The sequence below is a fragment of the Hypomesus nipponensis genome, chromosome 10 (genome assembly GCF_054491055.1).
Source record: "Hypomesus nipponensis isolate SF chromosome 10, ASM5449105v1, whole genome shotgun sequence".
In the NCBI taxonomy this organism is placed as follows: Eukaryota; Metazoa; Chordata; class Actinopteri; order Osmeriformes; family Osmeridae; genus Hypomesus; species Hypomesus nipponensis.
Window position 1 is genome coordinate 14061078 of NC_140370.1, and position 16480 is coordinate 14077557.

A 16480-nucleotide genomic window follows, 5' to 3' on the forward strand; every position below is an offset into this window, starting at 1 on the left:
GACTGTGTGTGCTTGGTGTGTGTGTGTGTGCTCAATGTGTGTGTGTGTGTGTGTGTGTGTGAGTATGCATGTAAATAGAGTTATTTTTTCCACTATTGGCCAGGGCTGTTTAGTTATCACAAGGAGAGATCAGGAGATCTGGAAAATGGGCACAGGCAAACACAATAATAAAGGATCTTCAGTAGGTGGAAATTGGACAGGCTCTGTGATAGAAACATCAATGTTGTCATGTAGGTTGTAGGTTCATGTTATGTTCATGAGGTACAAAACCTCCTGAACCAGATCTAACCATGACTAGATCTATCCTCTACTATCTCCCCCCACCTGCATAGCAACCTATTGAGGCATGGCTTCTGAGTATAAGAGAGTAGGCCAATCATTAACCAAGGTAAGCGGGTCAACACTCCACACTTACAGTAGTGCCTACGCTTCCATTCAATGGCCGACACCATGCAAATCCACAGACCAATCCAATCTTACTCTAACCTGACGGAGGACAGAAAGTTACGTCCTGATTTGGTTAAAGGGACAATACAGATTAGATATTGAACCCAGCCAGGCTAGAGGCGAATAAAAGACCAACAGTGGAAGGACTCGACATGACAAAAAGACTTGCCCTTCTTAAACTATCCTTCAACTACAGCTGACTAAGGTTAATCCGCAACAACAACAAAAACACTAAAAAAAACAACAGTTGCTTGTGACTGACCACTTAGCCCTGCTTTGATATAAAAAAAATCTTCAAAGCTCTAAAGAGCAAGTGCGCTGGTAAACACAGGTAATGGAAGAGCTGTTAGCATGGCACAGTTCAGCGAGCAATGTTTGTGTAGATGTGTGTGTGAGAGAGTTTGTATCCATGTGAGGGTGTGTAAATGAGAGTTGTGTCCACTATGTGTGCGGGTGTGTGTGTGTGTTTGCTCTGGGCCAGGTAATGGTCTCTACATCTACCCCTCTCTAAGTAGATCAACAGCTTCCATCTGGCTACTGTGCTCTGGGTCTGTTTCAAGGAGAAGGGGGGGGGAGGGGGGGGGGGGGCAACCAGTATACCTCACATGGTCAGGTGCATTACAAAACAAAACCTCTTTATACTATTGACTGTATGTGTTAAAAATTGCAGGCCATCTGTACTGGAAAGGGATGGGATTTTGGGGGAACATTTTCTTTCAGTATCTACTTATAATAAGTGAATGCACAGTTCATAGTGGTTTTTCCACTATGTTCAGTGTTGGCTGATGAGACAACAACCTGGGTTATCTAAATATGTATTTCTCTTTAACACATGCATTTCTCTGTCTCCTTGTTTTGCCATATGTTTATTTATTTTTAAACATAAGTTACTTCAATATATAGAGAAATCAGAAGCTAAGATTTGAGCTCTCTGTAGAATTATTTTCAACAAAAGACTGCAGGGGGACAGGGGGGTAGGACCACCCTACTGCACTGCAGCCTTTTAGAGTTAAAAGAAGAAGAAAACAATGGATGAAATGCTAAATCTTTACTTACTGCGTTTCTTTTCTGACGTGGTCTCAATTGGCTTTGTTGATTCTTAACTGCTGGATGAGCCTCCCGGTTTAGAGCATCACTTCAGTCCTGTGCAGCTGTGAGTCTCTCCAGAGGGTTTTACCGGCAACGGACTCTGTCACAGCTTATTTACTCATGCGCGCGCATCAAGGATGGGGACGGCACACGTACGCGCGCGCGAGTAGACACACACACACACAGAGAGCTCAATAGTAATTGTGCAGAAAGGTTTAAGTATATAGTTTTACCAAAATCGCAGCGTTTTTTAGATTCCCTTTTCCCAGAACAAAAGCACAGGCTAACCTTGCCAACCGCTGTTTGCATTTGTTTAAAGCTCGAATGGTGACCACGATCACAAAGATATGTGGCCGCCTCTTTAGTGCGTCTCACTCAGTCTACAATGTCCAGCTGTCTGGACACTCATAGCCTGCAGGGTGAAGACTTTTAGTCTCTTTCCAGAAGTTTTCATCGTTCATATTAGCTTTATCAGATTTGCCCCGTCAGAAGGGAATTCTAGTCCCTGACCTGACCTTACATTGTAGATCAGTAAGCATTTATCACAGTGTGTGATCATTAGCGATCATTGTTGGCCATGCGCTTGTATTATAGGCCTAATTGCAAAGTAAATAATGCTGCACATTTCGCCCAACCACTGAGTAAACTAGCTGGGTTCAACATATTGATGCTCCCTTAATCACAGAGAACCGTAGTTCATCATCAAATAATCTGAACATCCTTCCACCTGTTGAACCTGAACTCCCATAAATCCGAACGTCGGGTGTAGCGTCATCTAGTGGCAAATCCGAAACTGAATACATCACAAAGACCTTGAATATTGAAGTCTATAATCTGCTATCTGAAAAAGACCAGGTAAACAAATTGACTTGAAATTGTGTTTACAAATAACAAAAAACACACACTCAAATACTACTATTAAAACTTTTTTTCTGTGGTCAAATCAATAACATATTATCAAACACAGGATTCTCCAGTACAATCACAGAGTACATGGTAGATGATTCTATTGGTCCTTGTGTTTCTATGGGAGGTCCTTTAAGTTTCTCCTCCCAATGGAGGGAAGGACACAGTATCTGTTAAGTGAGCTGACTGGAACTGGAGGCACTGAGAGAGGACTCTGGCAAAGGGTGGAGCCAGGGAGTCCCTCCCAAGACACGGTTTGGTTAGGAGTGTGTGAACTAGTAACACTTCTGTCTGACAGTTGAGGATGTCGATATCTCGAGTTTTTCTTGATGTTGAGGTTTTTCTCTGTATTCTGCGACTTTGGATTGGAAGGCTCACATTGGACGCAAGGTTGGGGTTGGAAGGGGTGTCGCTGACGGCCCTTAGAGGACTTTGGCCTCCTACTTTGACCTCTGACCTCTGGGTTTACCTGGTCAAAGACTGGACTGCTGGTCTGTCTACTGGTCACTTTCTCTTTACCAGTCTGTCTGTTAGTCTCCCCAATGGTGTCTCTTTTAGTCTCTCTGTCGTCACCATCTCGAAACAAATAAGGAGGTCTTGTTGAAGCCTGGACCTCTCTAGTATAATCTGTTGTCAGAGTTTGGTTCTGTTTCCCAGAAGAAGTTTGCTGGGAGGGTTTCCTGCGCCCCATGGCAGACTTGGGTCTAACTACGGGGGTCCTGGTGCCTGGGCAATCCACAGTTAAACTATGCCCGTCTTGTTGGTCATCCTGGTGATGATCTAAAAGCCCGCATGATGGACCAGAAGTAGAGGCTTGCTGTTGAGGAGTGTGTCTGCGTCGACCCTTGGCTGACTTGGGCCTGAAGGTGTTGTTCTCAATGTCTTCCACACCACAGGTGGCGCTGTGGAGAGGACTGTCCCTTGGAGACGTCTCCATGAGCTGCAGAGGAAGTGCCTTGTTAGGAGGCGTCTGGTGCTGTTTATGACACGAATGTCAAATAAAGCACTGATAAGATAACCATGTTTCAAACTTCCACTGATTCAGACGATATACATGGAAACAATGATGGCACAGTGACTGGAAGTGAAGGGAAACATCCAATCTCTCAGATCCTAAACCTCACGTCTTTTTTCAGAGCGATTTAGGCTACTTTTCACTTTAAAAATAAGTTATAAAACTATATATTCATGCTATTCAAAGACATGCATGAACAATGCATGTCATAAAGTGGTTGTACGTTTTTAACAGTACACTTTAGGATTCATGTCTTCACTTTCTTCATCATATTTTTCAGATTCAGATTTTGATATTTTGATTAGTTTAACAAAGACTTATTTTACCTGTGTTGGTGCCTCTCCACGTCTATACCATCTGTACCATCTAAAGAGTTATTGTGTGCAGTTGCTTCCCCTAACACCCAGTCCCCATATTCAAACTGCCTTGGAGACCATGTTTGTCTTCGCTGCAGGTCGGTAAATAATGTTTATGGCAGGTAGTCCACTACTTTATGTTTAACAGGGGGTGCATTGAGACCCAGGTGCCCATCCAAAATGTAATGATAATATTTGTTACCACTTCACTGTAGTCTTTGGACCTGGGTGCTGGATTCAACTCCTTGATTAGAATGAGTTATATTTGTTATCATCAGTGCCACTCACTCATTACTGAAATGGACTAGCATTGTATTTCTATGTTGCTATAAGCCATATGAATATCTCCTCGGGAGTTTATAATGCTAACTTCGGTGGTGCAAGTGTACTATTATAAAGTTATACCCAACATATTGTCATCTATGAGTAAGCGGGTCAACTTGATAGCCAATCAGCTTTTAGAGCGTGCGTTGGACCCTGGAAACGTCACGCGTTCACTGAAAACTTTGTTACCTTCTGCTTCCATGTTCAATGCATGCATTGGAGTCTACTTTTGGAAAGCTGAGGACAGCAGGATAGTAATACGACATGGAAGAGGACCAAACGGTAGTTGTGTAAGTATGATTATTTAATAGCATGAAATAAAGGCATACGTAGTTCTAAAAAATGTGTATTAGCTAAATGTTAAGGAAATACGCGTGCACAGATTGTGAAATTGTATTTTCCGTCTCTGACCAAGATGAACGATTATCTGTAAAATAGCACTTCTGGTAATTGGTACAGCAATAAATGATCTCTGAGAGACTTTTGTATTTAACAACTTCTACGGTTGTCCTACTCATCCACAAGTTGTGGGTGCTGAGAACGTGCATGCCCTCTAGTACGTGGTTTTAAGTCAAAACTGCATCCCAAGGCTACCCTAGCCCACTAGCTCCGTTTTGAGTTTTATCAAATTGATTAAGATTTAGCTTCACTAAGACGTGGTGTGATCAGAACAGGATTTAATAGATTCTAAAGACTGTCAACCTGTCACATTTCCTGTAAAACCAGTTTTATGTTTCAGTTTCAAATCCCACTTCCACAGCAATGTTGTACCTCTTGCGAGATTGGCAGTTGAGTCAACTGTCTGGTCCAGCAACATATTACTGCCTACAGAAACATAGTCGTTGTCACCTCCACACCCAGAGAGTATAGGCCCAGGCCTTCAACTCTTTGTTACAACACGAGCATAGGGATCTATCAGTGTCAATATGTTTTTCTAGGTTCATCAGTTTACAGCCTTGTATATTTTATTGCCAACATTAAAATGTTGGGTTATTTATAATGACTAGAAAAAGCCGTTATTGGGACTTGACAGCCCCTACAAGACCCTGCTCTCTTTCTCCACAGAGGGCTGTTGGTGTGGATATTGGCTGTCTTACTGGGGCTCTTCTGCAGCCTGGATGTATGGTACTTCCTGCGGGCTGGCACGACGGTGATCCGGGCTTGGTTCCAGCCTGTGGTCCGGGATGTCCTGGGAGAGCAGAGTGTGTCAGGTCTTGTGGCCCCTCATGACATGGACCTGTGTCACATGAACAATGCCCGCTACCTGCGAGAATGTGATTTTGCACGCTTCTCCCTATACACGCGGAACGGCGTGTTCAAGGCCATCAGGGCCCTGGGGGCCTCCATGGTAGTGGGGGCGACCACCATCCGCTACCGCCGCGCGCTGTATGTTGGGGAGCGCTTTGAGCTACGCAGCCATATTGTTGCCTGGGACGACAAGTCCTTCTACCTGGAGCAGAGATTTGTGTCCAGCAAAGACAACCGAGTCTCGGCGGTCATGCTCTGCAAACAGACCATCATACGCAGCAGTCCAGACAACATCATGCAGTTCCTGTGTAAGAGAAAGGTATGTCCATAATAAGGGGTTTGGAAGATGGGGTATTTGTTTCCCAGATGAGTTCATTACCCTATGAATTTATTTATTGGACAAATGACTTGATTGGTCTCTGAGTTTTTAATTTGTGTGTGTGTGTTGCAGGTGGAGTGCCCTGAGTACCCAGAGGATCTCAAGCATTGGATCAGCTACATTGCAGCCAGCAGTCAGGCATTGAGAGCAGAGAGTGGACTAGAAGAGAAGAACAAATGAAACCAGAACAGAGCTCCCATCTACATTAAGACCTCAGTGCCTATGCCTTCACAACTGCCGGTCATTCAGTATAAACACACAAATGTCCTCACATACACAGGAACACAAGAAACCTTAACTTCAGCAGATTGTAAAGTAGGCTGTGTGCAGGTCAGAAATATTCAGTGTTCTGTTGGGAAACCTTGAAGCATGAGTGCCTTTTTCTAAATGGAAATAAACACAATATGGGTTATCTTGGGAAACCGTTGGCATTATCGTCTGAATTGTTTGCAATTTGAGTTGTAGCCTATTTATGATAAGTGTTGCAATTGATTTATTTGTTGTAAATAAAATATTTGTGGTTGCCTGTTGCTTGTATGTGCTTTGCACATATCACCATCCAAGCCCTTTTAGGAAGCCTCTGTTTAGGTATGCTTTGACGGTTTAAAAACGACAATATTCAGTAGGTAAACCTATTTTTGCTGCACAGTAATGGGTGAATAAGAACTTTTTACATAAGAAAATAAATGTGTATCTGTCATTCATTAATGAAAGATTTATTTATTTATGTGTTTTATGTTTTTCTATTTGATTTTAAATTAAGAGTAACGTAAATGTAAACGTCAGGAGAGCATATGACGTTTCCGACCAATCAGTTTTAACTTCAGTGAAGAAGCGGAAGTGAGTCCAGAAATTGATTTTACCGGCATCTTTAGCCCACCAGCTTCGGAAAGGCGCAGTAAGTAACACACCGCAGGAAATAATAAAATCCTGTCAGTTATTATACTTTGATCTAGACAGTGATTGCTTCAACAATGTTTACGAGAAATGGCGGACGGCCTAGATTTGTTTTGCTAGCATGTCCGCAGCATCTAGCAAACTCACCAATGAATGCTTAGAACGGTGTCGGTGAACACATCAGGTGAATTTTGCAAGCTACACAGTAAATGTTAAAATGGCCACGCTTGCCTCCACAAAACTATTGAGTATATGGAAAATGACATGGATACATTTCTATTTGAGTTGGTTTGCAAACACTTAAAATTTAGAATACGAGTTCGTCATATGTCATTGATGAGGTCAACTGCACTACAGGAAATAGGCCCAGCCGATGTAATTGTCTAAATCCCTTCAAAAGCCAAAAGCATTTTGTACATATTACTATAAAACTGCTTTTCTGAATTATTAAAATATAGATTTTTTTTTTTAACTAGCATTGTAAGGCTCTAGAGATTCCTTTCACTTGATACTACACTGGAGAGGTACAGTATTAACAATTTATTAAACCTGTCTAGGTCTTACTCAGAAGATAAACCTGATCGTTTTTCCTCTCCTGTTTCAGAGGGATGTTGCTGTGGGTGTTCAGCGGTCTCCTCCTGCTCTTCTGCAGCCTGGACGTGTGGTACTTCCTTCGGGGGGCTGCTGTGGCCATCCAGGCCTTCTTCGAACCTCCAATAAGGGATGTTCTAAAAGAGCATATCGTCAGCGGGCGTGTGCTACCCCATGATTTGGACTACATGGGCCACATGAACAACTCCCGCTACCTGAGGGAGTGTGACTTTGCCAGATTCCACCACTACTCGCGAAATGGGATATTTAATGCCACCCGTGTACTCGGAGTCACTATGGTGGTCGGAGCCTCCACTATCCGCTATCGACGATCCCTCGCGTTCGGGGAGGCTTTCGAGATACGGACCCGCATCCTAGCTTGGGACGAGAAGTCCTTTTATGTGGAGCAGCGCTTTGTCTCCAAGAGAGACGGCTTCATCTCGGCCATCATGCTGTGCAGACAGAACGTGGTGCACAGCAGCCCAGAGAAGATCATGGAGTACCTGTGCAAGAGAAAGGTTAGAGAGGAGAGGAAGACTGAGAAAGGAATGCATAGCATATGCACCAACGCCATTCTGTCCTAACCTCGTGTGTGTGTGTGTGTGTGTATTGCAGGTGGAGTGCCCTGAGTACCCAGAGGATCTCAAGCATTGGATCAGCTACATTGCAGCCAGCAGTCAGGCATTGAGAGCGGAGAGTGGACTAGAGGAGAAGAACAAATGAAGTCGGTACTAAGAAGAGCTACAGTACTACACACACTCATCTCACTGCACGTCACATACACTGAAACATCCACATTCTATAGGAAACCAACCTTTGTCTTACGTGACTGTATGTTATGTGAATGAATAAGCAGAAATACTCAGGACTGCTGCAGCTGTATATGGTATTGAAGAATTTAGAGTTTTATTCAATGCATTATTTGCACTGGGAAAAAGGCAGAGCTTAAGCATAATTTGTTCTGGTATAGCTGTCAGACAGTTAAACCAATATGACTGAATTGCCTCCTAAGTATAAAAAAAGGGATAATATTGATGGGTGAAGACATTGATTATGCCCTCTAGATCTACTGTGGACCATGTGGACCATGTAAAGACAGTAGGCTTAGGGACACTCTTTATGAAGAGTTGAACCTTTCCTTGAAGTAAGCATGTGGAATATAATAATTATATTGGCATAAATGCATGCTAGTAACATTTATTTTGAGTTGCATGCTTAATCTTCATCAATTTAAATTCTGCCCTAAATAATTTCAATCTAAACTTTAAAAGTTGGAATGGCCATTTCGTCTCCTTTTACACAAGAATAAGAACCAATGAAGACAACATTCTAATAGACCTGATGGATCTGACTGTATGAACTTAAATTATTTACCCAGCGTCATACACATTGCACCAAAACGTTCCTGTTCCATAATGTGGACAGTTCTGTTCAATATGAAAGTATCTGTCTATTGACTTTCATTTCTGAGGGGACATATGCCATATACTTGATGCATTGAGAGTTAACATAATGTATTGATTATAGTGGGAAATGTACATTCTAAATATTTATTCTATTTATTTTCTAATTGTATATTGTGATACAGTTGTAAAGTGCATTCACAAAGACTGAATATAAATGAGGGTCCATTGTGTAAATGCATTTGGATAAACAATGCATTTAATTAAAATGTTTATGGTTTGAAATCTGAATTTGGCGTCACTGTGTTGTAAACTCAAACTTGTTTTCATAATTGTGCGCTGTGTTGTGTGTGTGATCCTCCTCATTGGGAAACAGAATAAACTAAACCTGAACATGGAGGCACATGCTTCTCACTTAAATTATTTTTTTTCAAACTGAATTAACTTTATGGCCAATGTCGTCACCTTGTGCATCCTTGTAGGAACTGTCTTTGATAGCCACAGAACACCAAGAATCTGCCACCTCCGACATTGCTAGCAATTTGCTGGCGCGGGTGGCATGTATACATACCTGAGGAGTGAGTTTAACCGATCTACAACAGCTACATATACCAGAACCATAGGCTACTTCTTTACTTTAACTTGAGTGAAAAAAGTGTCGTGCGAGTCAGGCCTACTTCTACTTGTACCATTCACTTCCTGTAATCAAAACAACTGTAGTGCCGTAAAAAATTGTCCTCGATAGCATTTCCGGTGTTGCGAATTTGCCTTCAGAATAAGAGCATAGCCTGAGACGTGGCAAAACATGTTAATTCGGTGGTGCAATGCGATATTGCTCTCATCTTCCTGAATCCATTCTCCACATGTTGAGTAGACACAATAATTAGTTTTCTCAGCATCACGAATTGAAGGTCCAGTTATGTGTGTTAAAAAACAACACATAACAGTGAAGGCAATAGTAAAACGCTACACACCCTGTAGACTACATTTATTATAATAGTCATACATATTCTGACAGCTTTCATCTTACTGAATCCACGAATCCAATGAATAAAGCATGTTATTTGACTGTATTCGTTGTTTCTCCCTACCTTTTGGAGGAATAAAGATCACCTGGTTTTGAAATAATAAAAGCTTAGTATGTCTCCTGACCTTTATTTTGACGTTTATTTTTCTCCAAACAAATCAACCGGAAATGATTCTTTACTGAGGCTGGCTTCACACTACAAGCAGCAGTCTTCGCTCTTTAAACTGTTTCTCTTTCGTAATCGTTACAGTACTAATATTTGGTACGAAAAATGGCTCAAGCTGGGCTGTTACTTGATAAGGACCAATTCAACTGTCCAATATGTCTGGATGTATTGAAGGACCCTGTTACAATTCCTTGTGGGCACAGTTACTGTTCTTGTTGTATCAAGGGGTACTGGGACCAGGACGATTACATGGGGGTTTATGGCTGTCCTCAGTGCAGGCAGATGTTCAACCCAAGGCCTTTACTTGGCCGAAACACTATGTTGGCCGACGTTGTGGAGAAGTTTTTGATGACAGGACTCCAAAGTGATCCCCCAACTCAAAGTTACGCGGGACCAGAGGATGTGGAATGCGACGTTTGTACCGGGAGTGGGAGGAAAAACAAAGCTGTCAAATCATGTCTCGTATGTCTGGCCTCGTACTGCGAGACCCACTTGCAACCTCACTACGACTCTCCAGCTTTCAAGAAGCACAAGCTTGTCGTAGCCTCCAAGAAACTCCAAGACACAATATGCCCTCGCCACGACAAGCTTCTGGAAGTTTACTGTCGCACGGATCAGAAATGTATCTGTTATCTTTGTTTAACGGATGAGCACAAAGGCCACGACACAGTTTTAGCTGAATCGGAAATGAACGAGAAACAGGCAAGTGTTTTCAGGATACAGTACTAACCGATATTGTCACTGAAGCCCATCATTTATCAATAATATTAAGATACGACATTCAAAAACAGTTTCTACATTCTAATGCAAGTATACCTACAATTATAAAACTTGCTGATTAAGCATTGATCAGGCATTCACACGCTGATCCTGTTACAGTATGATTAACGATAAATCTGAATGAAAAGTAGTCATTGAACAATATTAGTCCTCTAGTCTTTTTGTAATGTTCAGTATGGCACAGCTTAAAGGCTTCCTAAACACACCTGTGTCCTCAGACTCAGCTTGGGGAGATGCAGAGGAACTCCCAGCAACAAATCCAGGTCAGAGAGAAGGAGTTGCAGGAGCTGCGACAGGCCATCACCGCCCTCACAGTGAGTAATAAAACGATTACAGACTCTTAATACAAACCCGATGGATCAACAGCAAGTCTGCAGCAGTGTCTCTGTCTCCCTCTAGCGCTCTGCACGTACAACAGTGGAGGAAAGCGAGAAGATCTTCACTGATCTCATCCAATCTATTGAGCTGAAGAGGTTTGAGTTAAGAGAGCTGATTAGAGATCAGGAAAAAGCAGCGATCAGTCAGGCCGAGGGACTGCTGGCTAAACTGGAGCAGGAGATCGCTGAGCTGAAGAGGAGAGACTCTGACCTGGAACAGCTGTCTCATACGGATGACCACATTACGTTCCTTCAGGTAACATGCATATGCATACACACACACACACACTCTCTCTCTCACAGTAAACACATGGTTTTATCCTAACTCTTTGCACTACTTGCCTCAATTCACTTACATTGAGGGTGCTGTTGAATTGATTAAATAAATGGTTCAGTTAACTAATATTTCTCATCAATACGAATATTTATATCCATGTGTTTGTCTTCTGTTTGTGTTCTGTCTGTTATTCAAGAACTGTCAGTCCTTTAGGTCTTGTCCTGGGCTGGGAGACCTGCCTCCTGTCAACTTTGACCCCAATTTCACCTTTGGCTCAGTGATGACAGCTGTTTCTGAATTCAAAGAGCTCTTAGAAGAAGTCTACCAAGGAGGATTTGTCAACATCTATGAAAAAGGTGGAGAACTTAATAAACAAAAGTCCATATCTAGACAGAGACTCTGTCAATTAAGAAGTTTGATCAATCTACTTACTTTGTTTTGGTTGTTTTTGTTACAGTGAGATACGTGTCAATTATTGAGTCTCCGAAGTGCAATGAAGAATTTGGAACAGAGACTGAATCCACACAAAGTAGGATATGTGTTACTATATGATCTATTATCTGTTAAAACTCTTTTCATTATGATTACATAATTATAACTATTAGTTGGCATTTGTAAATAGACAACAAAGTATCAAACAACAACCCCCCCCCCCCCAAAAAAAAAAACAACTTCAGGGCACGTTACCCTGTCAAAGCATCTCATTCAGTCACCTCTTGGTTGATGAGATTGTGCAAGCGCAAACAAGGACATGGTGAAAGATCAAATGTTGCAGATAAAACCAGGAAATGATTGATTTGCTGCTGTTCTGACTGGTCCGTGTCCTCACAGTAACCGCAAGACCTGCTGGAGACCAAAGCACCTCCAGTCTCAATCCCTTCCTCAGCCAAGTACCAGCACCCAACTTTGGCTTTGCCTTCTCACCCTTTGGTGAGTATCGCATCGGGCAATAACACTGTTTAAAGTTCCGAATTTTGAATATACACACAAGACTTACATGATTCTAAATCAGTTATTCTGCATCTGCAGATCCAGTTGCAACACTGAACCATTCACACAGCTCACCCCATATTCATAGTGCATCCCACAATTTAGGCCAAATATTAAACACCAGCAGTGTGGATGCACTCTGTATACTGACGTAATACACTGAACCCTCGTGAGCCATATTACCTCCCTCTATGATATCTATCCCAGGTTTCCCCAGTCCTGCTGAATAACTCCCCTTCTGTCTGTGCAGGGTCCAAGCTCTCTAGCGCCAGACAAAGGCCGCTACAACGCCGTTCCCACGCACGGAGAAAGTGACGTCGTCTCGTTCATGACTGTAACGTAGCAGCAACTGCTCTTGGACCTGATCAGAATGTCCAGAATAAATAAGCTATCCTTACAATGCAAATGTAGGATTGTAACGAGTGTGCTGCATTTTAGAATTGCTTTCAAAAACACGCCTGTGATTTCAGTATTAATCATTTTTTATCGGAATTTATGTTTTTTTTTATATATACCATTTTTTATTAAACAGAAATCTTGAACAATAAATTTGTAATAATGTATGGAAACAAACATTCAATAAATATACTGGACTAAACTGCTGCTGTTTTGGCAATGTCCTACTTCAGTTAAATTAGATCATGCCTACTTCAGGCTTGTGTTTGTGCAGGTGCATGGTCATGTTTCATGGAGAGAAAAGTTCCCACCCTTCTCTTAAGCTGGTTTCAACTGGTGTTTTCTCTCATTGTGTCTATTGTAAACAAGAGCTATTGGATGACCCCTGGAAAACTGGTTAACTACACAATGTCAGTTTTCTCTACAGCTAAATATATTTAATGTATCAGATTGTTCATCAAAAACAAATACATTTGAATGCATTTCATATTAGTAATGTTAAAACTGTACCTTTGTTTTGATTTATTTACTATTCCTCTGGTTTAGCCTCCTTTTCTTTTTTGTTTACTCCTAGTCCTGGTTTTTGATTGGATGCCTCTGGCAGTGAGGTGAAACTGGAGAATCCTCCATCTCCCCAATCACGCAAAGCTCTACAGTCCACGCCCATCTCTGTTCCTCTCTCAACAGTTCCTGTTGTAGATAACCTTGTGTTGTACCTGTATGAAATGGCAGCCTCTAGTATTTCTGTAGAACAGGAGCAGTTTAGTTGTCCAGTATGTCTGGATGTGCTTCAGGACCCAGTGACGATCCCCTGTGGACACAGTTATTGTATGGACTGTATTGAGGGCTACTGGAACAAGGACAAGCAGAAAGGAATATTCTGCTGCCCCCAGTGTCGGCAGACTTACAGTCCGAGACCAACACTGAGCAGGAGTACAGTCCTGGCAGAAGTGGTGGAGAAGTTTCAATGGTCCGGATTACGTGGACCCCCTCTACAGCCGAGTGCCAAGACGGAGAATGTTGTGAAATGCGATATTTGCTCTAATAAAAAGAGCAAAGCCGTGAAATCTTGTCTCGTTTGCTTGGAATCTTATTGTGACGCTCACTTGATGGCACACGAGGTACAATTTTGTGGGAAAACACACAAACTGATCCAAACTTTGGGCTCACTGAAAGAGAAGTTGTGTCCACATCACAACAAACTGCTCAGAGTCTATTGTCGAACTGACCAGCAGTGTGTCTGCACTGTTTGTACAAAGGAGAGCCACAAGGACCATGACACCGTCTCAGTCGTAGCAGAGAGGAAAACTCAACAGGTAGCTCGAAAAAAATCGACTTGTTTTTCCAGTCACGATGACACGTGTGGTAGTCGGAAATATGACTCTTGCTTTTCTATCACAGAAACAACTAGATGAGGCATCCTTAAAATCCATACATAAATTTAAGGAGATGGAAAAGAAGCTTAAGCAAATTATCAGATACATCAAGGTGAGTTTCACCAGTGTACTAACACTCCATTCAGCATGCCATAAATGATCATTTTTAATAACACAAATCTATAAAATGATCATTTTCCATATGATACTGTGACACTTGGGTTAAAACACCATTATAAATGCTGTGACCAGCATGCCACCGAGACAGGCATGGAGGAAAGCGAGAAGGTCTTCTCCAAGCTGATCCGCTCCGTCGAGAGAAGGCGCTCTGAGGTCAGAGAGGAGATGCGGGCCCAGGAGAAGGCTGCTGTCGGACAGGCAGAAACCCAACTGGAAAAGCTGGAGCGGGAACTCGCTAAACTGAGGAAGAGTGACTCGGAGCTAGAGCAGCTTTCACAGACCGAGGACCACATTTATTTCCTCCAGGTACTGTACAGTGAAACAGCCTCCCTTCATTTACATATAGTATAGGCTATTTGCATCGGCGCAACTGACTAGATTATCTTTATCGATGCGCGGCGTTAACTTAAGTTCTTTTCGGTTACAACCCCTTGCAGAGGTGCAGGTCCTTTGACCAGCCTCCCCAGACTGTGGATCTGCCCTGTATTAAAGTTCATCCATGCTTTGTGGACAAAATCCTGAGAGGAGCCCTTTTTGACCTGCACGATCGATTAGAGGAAGTGTGTAAAAGGGAAATCGACAGGATTTCTGATAAGAGTAAGTACTGAGTACCCACAGCTCCACCGTGGGTGGAGGTGTCAGAAACAATGACACGCTAAACTATCACTACCTCTATTAACGAATCTGGGAAACCCGGTAATTGACTTTTACGTTTTTGTTTATAGTGAAGGAAGGAAGCCCACATCAGGAATCAAATCCACAATCCATTACAACTCTTCAGAGAGGTATGTCAGGGTAAAACGGAAGAACATTTAACACGGTAATATTAAACCAAGCAATTTACAGCCTAATCACCCAAAATTTGTCTCTGATAGCAAACAACATTACCACAGCCAACACGGAGCCAAAAACCAGGTCAGAATTCCTACAATGTAAGTGTGTTTTACGGTACAGCGCATGGTTACCCATCTCTTGGAAAAGGAATCGAGTTGTAAAGCATTGGCTTCCTCTTCCCAGATTGCGGCGACACGGTGCTGGACGTCAACACAGCGAACCCCTACCTGCGCGTGTCTGACGGGAGGAAGGGGGCGACCACACTGTCAGAGTCCCAGCCTTACCCGGCCCACCCAGAGCGCTTCAGCAGCTGGGCCCAGGTGCTGTGTCAAGGGCCCCTGACCGGACGCAGGTACTGGGAGGTGGAGTGGGAGGGCTCCAGGGGGGTCTCCGTAGGAGTGTGCTACAAAGGGATGACCAGGACAGGGGGAGGGACCGACAGCAAGCTGGGACACAATTCCAAGTCCTGGAGCCTGGACTGCTCCAATCTCAGTTGCTCTTTCCAACACAACAAGGACAGTACAGCCATAGGTGTCCCGTGCTCCAACAGGATAGGAGTGTTTCTGGACCACGGGTCTGGAACGCTGTCTTTCTACAGCGTCTCTGATAAGATGACTCTGCTTCATAGGATCAAGACCACGTTCACTCAGCCTCTCTACCCCGGGTTCTGGGTGGGACTGGGATCCACCTTGAAACTAGGCTCTCCTCACAAACGTGTTGTTTGGTCATGAAACGAATGATTTAATGGTGTACTTTGTATAGATACCATTAGATGGATTTGAATGTACTTTTCTATGTACAGGGTTCCTGCAGGTTTCAGTAAGTCAAATGTGAGACCTTTTTAAGACATTTTAAGACCATAACATTTTTTAATTTAAGACCTTCGAGACACATTACCCCAAAAATATTTAATTAATATTCTAAACAAGTTGTTGTATTTTTATTTCTATAAAATCAGTCATTGAACCACAACACCCTGGGTTCAAATCCAGCACAGAGCGTAGTGCCTAACGCATCAGTGGGCCCAGATCCCTGTAACCGCAGCGCACTGCCCGACTGTTCAGATCCCCTCTCCCAACTGTCCCACCAGGAAAAGCTCAACCAAGAGTCTACAAATAAATGTACCTTTTATCAGTTTTATTTATAAGTTGAAGGGCAAAAAAATTGGTCCTAAAGCCAAATTTGAACACCAGATCCCTCTCACTGTAGCCCATATCTTTAACCACTGAGCTATCAGGGATCATAATCTCAACTCAACATTTAAATTTGACATTGAACTATCTATTTGTAACAACCTGCAGAGTTTGAGTGTCATAAAACCATAAGAAAGCAGGGCTCCCCTGTTAGCTCACTGGGTTAGTGTGCATGCCCTTTCAGACATGCTGGGGCAGCTTGGGTTAAAATGTAAGTTTCAAATTGTTT

General features: G+C 42.7%; 4 protein-coding genes and 1 long non-coding RNA gene across 6 annotated transcripts; 4 read left to right on the forward strand and 1 right to left on the reverse strand.

Annotated features, from left to right (window-relative positions):
• The first annotated feature begins 4276 nt into the window (after window positions 1-4276).
• Window positions 4277-6186, forward strand: LOC146271866 (protein THEM6-like). The gene is made up of 3 exons (XM_084706790.1): window positions 4277-4427; window positions 5203-5704; window positions 5837-6186. Exons 1-3 carry the CDS (start codon window positions 4402-4404, stop codon window positions 5942-5944), a joined length of 636 nt encoding a protein of 211 aa, XP_084562916.1. The 5' UTR covers window positions 4277-4401; the 3' UTR covers window positions 5945-6186.
• A 185-nt stretch (window positions 6187-6371) lies between these two features.
• LOC146271867 (protein THEM6-like) lies at window positions 6372-9062 on the forward strand. 2 transcript variants are annotated; one of them, XM_084706791.1, is made up of 3 exons: window positions 6372-6662; window positions 7266-7770; window positions 7868-9062. In XM_084706791.1, exons 2-3 carry the CDS (start codon window positions 7270-7272, stop codon window positions 7973-7975), a joined length of 609 nt encoding a protein of 202 aa, XP_084562917.1. In that variant the 5' UTR covers window positions 6372-6662; window positions 7266-7269; the 3' UTR covers window positions 7976-9062. The 2 variants fall into 2 exon arrangements, with proteins under 2 accessions (XP_084562917.1, XP_084562918.1); XM_084706792.1 differs by lacking the exon at window positions 6372-6662 and adding an exon at window positions 6710-6845.
• Window positions 7163-9361, reverse strand: LOC146271868 (uncharacterized). The gene is made up of 3 exons (XR_014767107.1): window positions 9227-9361; window positions 7886-7954; window positions 7163-7755 (listed from the first exon to the last, which is right to left on the reverse strand). It is a non-coding gene; the product is annotated as an uncharacterized LOC146271868 (long non-coding RNA).
• A 501-nt stretch (window positions 9362-9862) lies between these two features.
• Window positions 9863-12875, forward strand: LOC146271869 (E3 ubiquitin-protein ligase TRIM16-like). Its single transcript, XM_084706789.1, has 7 exons — window positions 9863-10550; window positions 10847-10942; window positions 11028-11261; window positions 11479-11638; window positions 11740-11811; window positions 12114-12212; window positions 12523-12875. The coding sequence occupies exons 1-7, from the start codon at window positions 9954-9956 to the stop codon at window positions 12585-12587; spliced, it is 1323 nt and encodes a 440-aa protein (XP_084562915.1). The 5' UTR covers window positions 9863-9953; the 3' UTR covers window positions 12588-12875.
• A 120-nt stretch (window positions 12876-12995) lies between these two features.
• LOC146271870 (tripartite motif-containing protein 16-like) lies at window positions 12996-16474 on the forward strand. Its single transcript, XM_084706783.1, has 8 exons — window positions 12996-13078; window positions 13243-13984; window positions 14070-14156; window positions 14297-14530; window positions 14662-14821; window positions 14950-15009; window positions 15100-15156; window positions 15242-16474. Exons 2-8 carry the CDS (start codon window positions 13394-13396, stop codon window positions 15787-15789), a joined length of 1737 nt encoding a protein of 578 aa, XP_084562909.1. The 5' UTR covers window positions 12996-13078; window positions 13243-13393; the 3' UTR covers window positions 15790-16474.
• The last annotated feature ends 6 nt before the right edge of the window (window positions 16475-16480 follow it).